We start from the raw sequence: 10,280 nt of genomic DNA, 5'->3' as shown, positions 1-10,280 counted from the left end.
CGGGGTACACAAAAATCGATATACTGTATATTTACATGTCTTCCTGTTTAATGCTTATAAGAATATAAGCAAAAAGTAAAGAAAAGGCACACACATCTGTACATTTTTTTAAAAGTACCAGACGAAGTCCATAAGCAATTTTGGTCAGGCTCATATATAAGTTAATATATATATATATATATATATATATATATATATATATATATATATATATATATATATATATATATATATAATATGTATTCTTTGAAACTTTAAATAAGAAAGTAATTATAGTTGAGATAGCAAACCATGTTATAAAAGGCATGCTATACATGTACATTGAAACCACGGAACCAGTTCACTTGTTTTTTCGAGACTGATTTTGTGTGTGTGCACATGGATGTACATTTGTAAATATAAAATTTGTGTTAGCATAATTTACCACTCTCCCTTCTACCTTCTTCACCTGTTGTTAATAGCGTCCTTTAAATCTTTGCCTTTCTTTATGGTCGCTGGCCTCTTTTCACGGCCCTGTTGGCCAGACACTCGCTCTGCTGTCTCTGTGTTGTAGAGAGTGGGATGGCTAGCTGTGGGAGTCTTTGATGTGGCAGACATACTGCTCTCTGCTCTGGAGTGTAGGGGGTGACTGATCTCTGAGCTGCAATAGTGCTGCGCTCTCTGCGCACAGTCTTGCTGAGCTGCGGGTGAGTGAGATAATGTGTGCTGATGGTAAGGATCAACGGGAGCTGACGATTTATCGGGGGTTTCCTCAGAGGCGATGCACAGCGATGCAATTGCCTTAGTGCATGTTTGGATGCACTCTTCTTGCTTGCTTTCCTTGTCAGACATGTCAGTGCTGTCCTCTCGTGACTTTTGTGAGGAAGGTGATGGAGCCTTGGGGGACATGGATTTTTCATGGGGTTGAGGTGAGTCTTCTGGTCCTCTGCTGGAGGGCCCTCTGCCCTCAGAAAGGTGGTAGGACACCTCACTGGTGCTGGACTCCTCCGAGGTGCTCTTCTGCAGGGGAAGGCGTGTAGGGTGGGGGTGACCTGTGACAGAAGCAGGCACAGAATGGACCATCTGGATGCCGCCAATGGGTATCATGGAGAACGGAGTGCGGATCTGTTGCTGGGAGTGCAGGGGAAGGTGGCTAAATAATCCCTGGTGGATGCTGGAGGCATCTGTGTTGCGAGCATCCCCTTGAAGATAAGATGTCTTTCGCTGGTCCTAAACAGTTGGAAGACATGGTTCATTTACATTGCATATTGTCAAAATTCCACAAAAAAGCAGTGTTCAAATAAATCCTTGTGAAGCTAAATTCACGTTAGATGATAAGAGTAGCAAAGAATTCTTGAAATACTTATGCTGCTTATCTGGGGCCTGTTTCACAGTTATTTAAACTGGACCTCTTGGAAAGTTTGGAAAATTTAACAAGACCACAAAGAACAAAAACAACAGTTGCCAGTAAAAAGAGCCAAGCTTAGATAATAGACCTTGTTCATTTGTCTTATTATCCCCCTAGCTTCATGGTAACAAGACAGGTAGCATTGAAATGAATTACTACACTCCATACACTGTATGGGCACTGCAGTTTCCCATTTTCTCCAGAGGGTTCTTAATTAACTACTGTATACACAGTATTAATAGAAATGCTCCATTCTGTTGTATGATGGCAATTTGTTAGTTGGGCCCTCTTTGAGACATAACTGGCTATCACTGCAATTGTCCACACTTATCTTGCAAATGTATACTTGAGCCTTCTATATTTCATTCAGAATCCAACATATACTGAATTCATATTGCCTTTCCTTTGGCATATTATTATTATTATTATATTACTCATTTTGAACAGCAATGACTTTTTATCCCTAAAGTGAAAACTCGCCAAAGTAATTTTGAGATGGACTGGATATGGTTGCCTAGCTAGTGCACTGTTTACTGCTATATTAATTTTCTAAAGCAAATTAAATGTGAAAAACTTCAGTAATGACTGGAGCCATAATGTTTTAACTGTTTATGAGGCATATATAATAACTTACCATCTCCAATTCTGCATGGCTCTTGGTCTTTTGGCTTAATGATATCATCTCTGCATGTGGACTGGGGCTGAGCGCCCATTGACCACTTTGATAATGGAGAGCCCTCCTGGGGGACACAGGTCTGATCATGCCCCTGCGGCTTCTGGGAGAAAGTCTACCCGAGAGATCCCTTCCTGGGGATGTCGGCCGTCCTGTCTGGGAGATGGGAGAGAGATGTCCTCTAGGAGAAAGGTCCCTCCTTGGTGACAGATCCCTTCTATAAACATCCCGCCTGGGGGAGATATGCCTAAGGGGAGATGCTTCTCGCCTTGGTGACAAACGGCCATGTGGGGAGAGGTCCCTTCGAGGGGACAGATACCGCCTAGAGGAAGGTGAGCTTTCTCTAAGAGGGGAGGAATCACAGCCTGGTGAAGACAGGCGGGAGCAGGAGAAGTCAAAGGAGGATGAGCTGTGTTCCAGGTCTTCATCCATAGAGCTAGGCACATCCAGTCTGTTTTTGTGATCTTCACCCAGAGCCCCTTGAAGGAGCTTCTGGTATTCAGCCATCTGGGCATCTCCAGCTTTCTCACTGGGTGCCATGAGTTGGGTGATCTGAATACTGGGCAGACTAGTGAAATAAGTGAAAAGAGGCTGTTTGGAGACAGAGGCCAGAGGCTCTGGGGTGGATTCTTGTGAAGCAGCGACAGTAATGGAGTGTGAGGGGATGGCACATGGCTGTGGGCTGGTGCTTCGAGACCGTGTTTTCGGTGTTGAATCCCCATCATACTCGTCATCGTCATCCTCGTCTTCATCAACTTCATCACCATCCTCTTCAGCACCCTCTGAGTCATCAGCGTCAGAGAATTGGTGCTCTGCCATTATCTCTGATATGCCCATCTTCTCTGATGCTCTTTGGACCTCTTCAGTGGTGTCTGGGAAAAAATGAAAGAAATGAAAAAATGCACAGTTTCTCAAATGACTTCCACAGGTCAACATTGTTTGAGGTGTGGTGAAATCAAATAGCGTTTAATTTATTCCTTGTGCATAAATATTGGCCTAAAAATGCAACTGGGTTTCTTTGCCTCTTGTGCTCAAAATGAGGACATTTTAAGTTATTTAAAACTGGCAGAAATGGCGTACTGGTACTACTTTCAGCTTGAAATATATTGCAATGTTGGGTCCTCCTCTCAATAAAATCATACCTGGTTCTTCTGCCTCCGCCTCATCCACAGATGTCACTGACACACCAAGCTCTAAGCACTTTTTCATGTGAGCTTTTGACTTCATATGCTTCGTAAGGTTTCCTGAAAACAGATTTTAAAGTGTTTGAATTGCTTACTTTGGCATACCCAAAATTAAGTCTAACCCTCAATTTATTCTAATAAAACAGTACAGAGATCTTATGGTGTTCAATGTGGTACAGACAATTTTTTTTTTTTGTTTTTTTTTTACATTTCTTAAAATTTATATGAGTCATGGTTTTATTCAAACTATAAGACACTATTGTGTGTATTTGTATGTGTTGTTATTGGAAATGGATAAGGATAAGAAAACCCACCTTTTGTTTTAAAAGCAAAGTTGCAAAACTTGCAGACATATGGCCTGACATCTGTGTGTGTGCGAATATGTTTCTTCAGCATGCTCGGCTTTTTGCAGCGTATCCCGCACTCCTCACAGATGTACTTTCCCCGGCCTCGGCCACGCACATAAACATAGTCTTCATTGGATTTGTACCTGAAATAAAAACAAGGCAAGGGTTATTAAAATTATTGGAAGGTATCAAATATATTGGTGAATGTTGCTGATGAGGAATGAAATCACACACATCAAAAAGCTCATGTTATATATTTGGAAGGCATGATTCTTTTATTTTCACAGCTGTATCGATTTAAGTTTTTGCTCCAGCACATGATAATATTATATAGAGCAGCAAATATTTTAAAAGCATGAGTTTCATTTTAAATATATCAAAGGCACATGCATCTACAGAGTACGTGTGTAATCTATATTATGATACAAAAACACAAAACAATAATATTACTAAGAATCAAATAACACTGTCTAATAAATACCATGTTGTAGTCATGGACATTTCAGCTGCTTCAGTTTGAACCGATTTAGGCACCATTAAATGAATTTGTATGTTGATAGATGTTGGATTCCTCAGCTCCTAATATTTGTTTCCCAGCAGTATTAAAATTTAATTGGATTTTAGAAAAGGGGGAGTCTCATCTTCTATAAAGAACACTCAGATAGATGTTCAAAAATAACCATACATCTTCACATACCCTCCTTCAAAGATTTTGATGCGAGTGGGTTCAGCCTGCTTTGAAGAAGCTTCTTTTTCTCCGTGGTCCTCTTTTCCCCTGTCTCTTGAGCTAATTCCCTTCATTTTCTTCCCAAACTTTCCAACATCAAACTGTATAAGCTCAGGCTTTAACTGGAATTGTAAACAGAAAACAGTTTGAATAATGAACCCTAAAACCATAGGCATAAAAAATAGGCAACAAGTTGGTCGGTGCATTTTCTTGTCATTAATTTTTAATCATTATCTGAGAAATTTAAAAATGAGTAACCGGCAAATTGAATGTTTTGACAATAACAAATTATATTAATAATTACAATAGTATGCATTCCCTAAAATTATATGTGAGAACTAAATAATAGGGAAAATTTGCTGAAATGTGTATTGTTTCTTTAACTTTATATAGTTGTTTTAGGTTGGGCTGACCCAACATGAGTCATAGTGAACTCACCCATCCATATTTTGCTAGCAAAATATATAGCATTTCCTTTACAGTTTGCAAGTTGTATATTCAAAATTTTTGCACAATATATCACTGTATTATCTGTCTATACAAATTACTTTTTTAAATGCTCTAGAATGGCTATTTATTCACAAAAATCAATATAATTAAATGTATATGGTTATGTGTAAATATAAATATTTTTTCAATTAAATTTGAATTACTTAAAAAAACAACTGTTCTTGTATATTTTAGGAAAGTCAAGACTACCTGCTCAAACTTCTGTTTCCACCGGAGGGATGAAACAAGTTTTCCAGTGCCAGGTTGATGCATAGCAGCCATTGTATACATCTCTGTGTTATTCCTCTGTTTAGACCGAAGAAGTGCCAGGGTGGCCTTGGTGCTAAGGTTGAGTGGGTTGGGGTTGTAAGAGCTGACACACCAAGAACCATACACAGAGGTTAGGGGAGTTGTATGTGCGTAATTTGGCTTGGTATAATTTAAGAAGCACCAGCTGACACTAGTTGGTGTGCGAAGACTTGGGAATTGAAAAAACTGATGGACATCTGCCAGGTCAGTGAGTAGGAGAGTGCTTCCAACAGCTCCACCACCCTGATTGGCAGCTAGCTGCACCAGCATGTTTACTGGGAACTTGTTACCCATGTTCTGCTTTGATTCTTCTGGAGAATCACTTGAGGAAATTACTGATTGTGGGCTTGAGCTTGCCTCTGGGGTAGACTCATCTATATCAAGCTCTTCTGGGGAATCTGCTCTGCTAGCCACATTTGTAATAATTTGCAAGGGTGGAATGAAGTTGTCTTTTGGAGGCACATCAGGTAAATGAGGTGCAGATGGGTACCCAAGGAATTTAGATGACAAGAAATCAGTGGGAGGAGATGAGGACATCCTCTCTTGTTCATCTATGGAGTCATCTCTCTTTGAAAATTCAGGTTTGGGGGACTTATCATCTTTCGTTGCACAAGAATTGCTCAGCTCAACTGCACTAAGCTCTTTCACTATCTGTCCATACATCCTCTCTTCCTTGACCCGTTTCTGTTGTTTGGTTTCAATAAAAAGCTCAAGACTGCTAGCTGGCGACAACATTCTCTTACTCCCCCCGATACTAGAGGAAGCATCTGTAGTAGAGATGGTTCCTGACGTCAGAGACAAAGGAATTCCTGTATTAAGGCTCCCAGGTAAATATTCAGGAACTTTCCATATTGGAAAATTTAAGGACCCGTCTGAATGTCCTAATATTTTGGATAAATTGATGCCAACTTGGTGCTTTGATGCAGTGCCTGTAAGTGAAGCTGTCGACATATTGTCTGTGCATATAACTCTGATAGAATTTGTGCTCTGAGCATGACTGACAAGAATTTGTGAAACACTTGTATACATAACACTACTATACGATGGCACATTTGTCTGGATCCTGACTGGGACCAGCATTCCAGGGAGTGATGGTTGTGAACCTGCACTTTGAGTAGCAAATATAGGCTGAACTTGTTGTAAGAAGCTTGTAGTCAGCACTTTAGATGACAAGACCCCAAGCTGCTGTGGGGAGGCTCTTGAGGGATATGGATAGTTGTGACTTGCCCCATCGGTTTTTGAGTCTGTTTGCATTTGAATTTGATGAGGAGGTTGGTATGGTTTCTGTAGAATGGGCTGTAGATTTGGCTGTTTGATATGTAGTTTCTGTAACTGATGTGTCTGGAACGCCAGGTGCTGCTTGTTTCTTTGTTTTGATTCAGGATGCCAGAGCATTGGCTGAAATGGCAAAAAGGGTGAGGTTGCCAGGTTGCTCTGAAGTGAAGAGTGTTGAATTATATCCTGGGTCATGTGCTCATGCACTGAATGCTCACTATCTGATGAAAGCTGTGCAGGCAAACGAGGAGCGTTCTGGAAAAGATCCTCAGATTGGCTGTCCTCACTGATGCTTTGTTGCAGCAAGTGATGCGATCCTAGAACTGACTGTGTAGATCTTCTGGGTCTTGCCATATCACTAGTTACACAATAGGATGTACCAATTAAAGCAGCTTGAGAAACGTGGTCAGAATGCTCTTGTTTGATATTCAACTCTGAGATTGGCTCTTGAACCACTACTTCAGGATAGACACTGAGAGATGCCTGTCTAACCAGGTAACCTCGTCTACGCTCCTTCATAGCTGAAGCACTTGCGTATACTTCTCCTTGTCTTGAACCGGTTGAAAGACTTCCATAATCAAATGACTTACTACGTATTTCTGGTACTTCAGTGGGCAAAGCACAGGGTGCCTGCTCTGATGAGGAGCGCCGCATCTCTCTTTGATGATGGCCTGGTATAGACAGAGAATGGCCACTACCTGGAACAGTTAAGTACTCAGACTGCTTAGCAAAATCATCTTGTTTAGTTGGGGACACAGATTTGATGCTTTCCTCTCTGTCAAATGACATTGAAAAACTTGAGCTATGAGATAAGTTACTATCTTGACTAGGGCTTCTTGAAAGGCTAGTACAAGTGGACTCAAAGCTTGACTCCCCAGAAGAGTGCTCCATATCTGCAAGACGCAGACGTTTCTTCTTTGGGGGTAGCTTCTCTGCAGGAAGCTGGGACAATGTTTCACTCCTTTGTGGCCACTGAAATTCCTCAACATGTTTTTCTGGTTCTTTCACTGGTACTTCAGGTTCTTTTTCTGGTTTGTCAGGCTCTTCTGTAACTCTTATTTCAGGCACTTGAATGTTGGGTTGTCGTACAAGTTTGTGGGGCATATGATACAATGGGTTAGAAGAGAAAGATCCATGCTCATTGTCACCCTGCTGCTGATGTTCCATGCTTTCTGATCTATGATGAGATTCAGGGCTCTGCACATCATCAATGTTGTCTGTGTCTGATTGCTCAGAAAGATGTCCAGCATGCTTATCTGGCTGATAAAATGGATGTTCAACTGATTCAGTCTTCTCAAATGAGTTTGGCCTGCTCAGCGAATTAGTATGTTGAATGACAGATATTACATTTCCAACAGTCTTTGTGTCTGAATCTTGAACAAGTACCACATCCTCTGGAGTTATACATGAGCCTCTGTCAAAACTGTCTGATGGACTGTGTGCTCTAAACATGGATCCCTTACTAGCAGGAGCAGCCTTGGCAGAATCTTGACTTCCTTGTCTTAGGTCATAGTCCCCTGTCATTTCAGTAGAGCCACTCCGACTGCCATCATCTTGTCCAAGGCAATCTTCCTCTTCACCAACACTCTTTTTCATGCGCCGTTTTCTTGTGGCGAACTCTGTCATTCCCACCTTTGTACCATATGAAGTGTATGCTGTACGTACTTCTGGGCAAGCCATTTCTGAGCCAGAGCCTTTAAATTCTGGCATCAAAGACCCCCTCTCTCCCATTTTCAAACTTGAGATCAAACCTGTGATCTTCCCATAGTTCTCAGACTCTCCATGCCCTTCTTGGGCAGAGTGTTCAAAGGCACCCTGTCTCCTTAACCTCTTTAAACCCACAGCTGCTGTGTAAAAGACGTCATCTTGGGTCATCATCTCATCAAATGAGTGACTCCCTCTTAGACTTGGTGGGACATTGAGGTTGGTAGGGGAAGGTGTTGGCATTGAGTTGCTTCTAATAAGTGGCCCTGAATCAGAGGGTGCTTCAAGAAGACCTGTGTTAGTTTGACAAGAGCCAACATGATAATGCTTTTGGTCACATCCAGCAACTAATTCTGCACAATCACTTTGATAAAATACATGACCCTCTGATATCTTTCCCATGGCCAACTCCTGCATGGCACTAGACTGGTTGATATTAGTGTCTTGACTAGCAATAGCTACCATCCCAACTGTGACTGATTGTCTAGATCTGGAGTTGGTTCTGTGGTACCAAGTTCTTCCAAACATTATCTCTTCATATGTCTTTACATTGGTGTTGGGTGGACTGATCTGCTGTTCAGCACTCTCTGAGCGGGAAAAATAGCCAGAATCAGTGCTACCTTTACTGTGGGGGCTTAAGAGATTTTGTGACTGCTCTGAATCCTGGTCTTTTTTCTCAGTGAGTCTTAAGGCAAGTCTCTGTTTAACTGTATGAGACTCATCTCCTCTGCCCATCTGTCCACCAATAACTGAACCTTTAATGTCTGTAAACTGGGGACAATCTGTGGCAGGTGATGGAACCCCTTGTTTTGGAACAATTAAGATAGGCACTTTCATAGATGCCACGGACAGTTCCTCTGCTGGGTCTGCATATGCTGGTCCCCTTTCCATTTGGCTCTTGTCAGACTCGAATGATATCTGTGGGCTACGTTTTTCAGGGAACATTGCCCCTTCTGCAGTTTCTTCATCAGTGTCTGTGCTTTGTTCACCGTCAGAGTGTGCTTCTGCTTCCCCAACTGAAGATGCCTGATCAGTGTCTGTTCGAGTTGCTAGCTCAGAGAATGGAACAAGTCCTGCTTTGATAGCATGAGCATGAGACTTTCTATGTTTATACAAATTACTCTTGGTTTTGAATGAGAAACCACATGGAACACAGGGATAAGGACGCTCCCCTGTGTGGGACCGGATGTGTTTTTTGAGCACACTGGGTTTAGCACATGCCCTGCCACAGTAGTGACATATGTACTTTCCTGGCTTCTTGGGTTTTTGTTCCTTCTTATGACTTTCATCTGGCTGCTCAGGTCCAGATTGGGAAAACTGGCCAAAACCAGCTGGAGACTTCTGACGGGGAAATACTCCATGAGAGCGGGAGTGAACAGGAAACATATCATCTGGTGGCAGAGATTGCAATTGACCAGAGAAAGGCCAGGCATGGGCCTCTAACCCAGGTTGTGGCTTTGCACCTCCAAGGAAAGGCTCTTGCGGGTAAGAATGTGGCAATTGGTAGGAGTAAGGCCGAGGGAAAACCTGTTGAAATTGACTTTCTTGTGATGAGTGTGTCACTGCAGATGACATCAGCTTTCCAGAGCTAAACTTTTGAGTTGAGCTTGCAAGGCTTGTCCCACTTGTAAGACTTTGCTCACGATGTGAGTGTCTTTTAACATCTGGATCTGCAAAGGTACTTCTTTTCGTTACAGCAGAAGGCTCAGAGACCCATTTTCTTTGTAAGAGGTTCTTGTCCCGTTGCTCCTTGGTGCATTTTTGGCCAATGGCAGGTTCATGTGGCTCCATTTTTATTAGTACTTCAATGGGGTTTCTTAAGATGGGTGTTTGCTAAATTTCATTCATGTACGCTGTCATGCCAGATGTGTTACTTAAGTGACTCCTAAATAAAAGGTCCTTCCACTTCCATAGTTCAAGTGTCGCTCCACTTTAAAATGTAAATTATGTCCCTCTGTGACAATCAGGCCAGTATCTTTCCATCACTCATTTCAGCAGTCCATTCACTTTTGTTTCATCCAAGCTTGTTCCTCTTCTGTTAAAAGACCTCTGATGTTTCAGTTTCTATAAGAGAAAAATAAAATAAATTCAAGTTTAAATATTGCTTTTAAGACAAAGATTCTAAATGTATTAAAGTAAACACTACATTTAACACTACTACCTTAAGATTTTGAAAGTTGATGTC

At 41.7% G+C, this 10,280-nt stretch overlaps 1 protein-coding gene across 5 annotated transcripts in view; it reads right to left on the bottom strand.

Moving 5' to 3' along the window:
* Positions 1-241: 241 nt before the first annotated feature.
* The window catches only part of hivep2a (HIVEP zinc finger 2a), a 76,311-nt gene continuing 66,272 nt past the window's right edge, over positions 242-10,280 (bottom strand). For all 5 annotated transcript variants that reach the window (XM_081378222.1, XM_081378220.1, XM_081378221.1 and 2 more), the window contains 6 exons: positions 5,018-10,159; positions 4,289-4,440; positions 3,559-3,734; positions 3,203-3,304; positions 2,022-2,932; positions 242-1,209 (listed from right to left, as the gene is read on the bottom strand). In XM_081378222.1, the coding sequence (XP_081234348.1) occupies positions 445-1,209; positions 2,022-2,932; positions 3,203-3,304; positions 3,559-3,734; positions 4,289-4,440; positions 5,018-9,886 (6,975 nt within the window). In that variant the 5' untranslated portion in view covers positions 9,887-10,159 and the 3' untranslated portion in view covers positions 242-444. The remainder of the gene's footprint in view (positions 1,210-2,021; positions 2,933-3,202; positions 3,305-3,558; positions 3,735-4,288; positions 4,441-5,017; positions 10,160-10,280) is intronic.

This window comes from Scardinius erythrophthalmus (genome assembly GCF_964197995.2).
Source record: "Scardinius erythrophthalmus genome assembly, chromosome: 11".
Classification (NCBI taxonomy): Eukaryota; Metazoa; Chordata; class Actinopteri; order Cypriniformes; family Leuciscidae; genus Scardinius; species Scardinius erythrophthalmus.
Note: the sequence above shows the minus strand (reverse complement) of the source record. Positions and strands in the feature narration are given on the sequence as shown.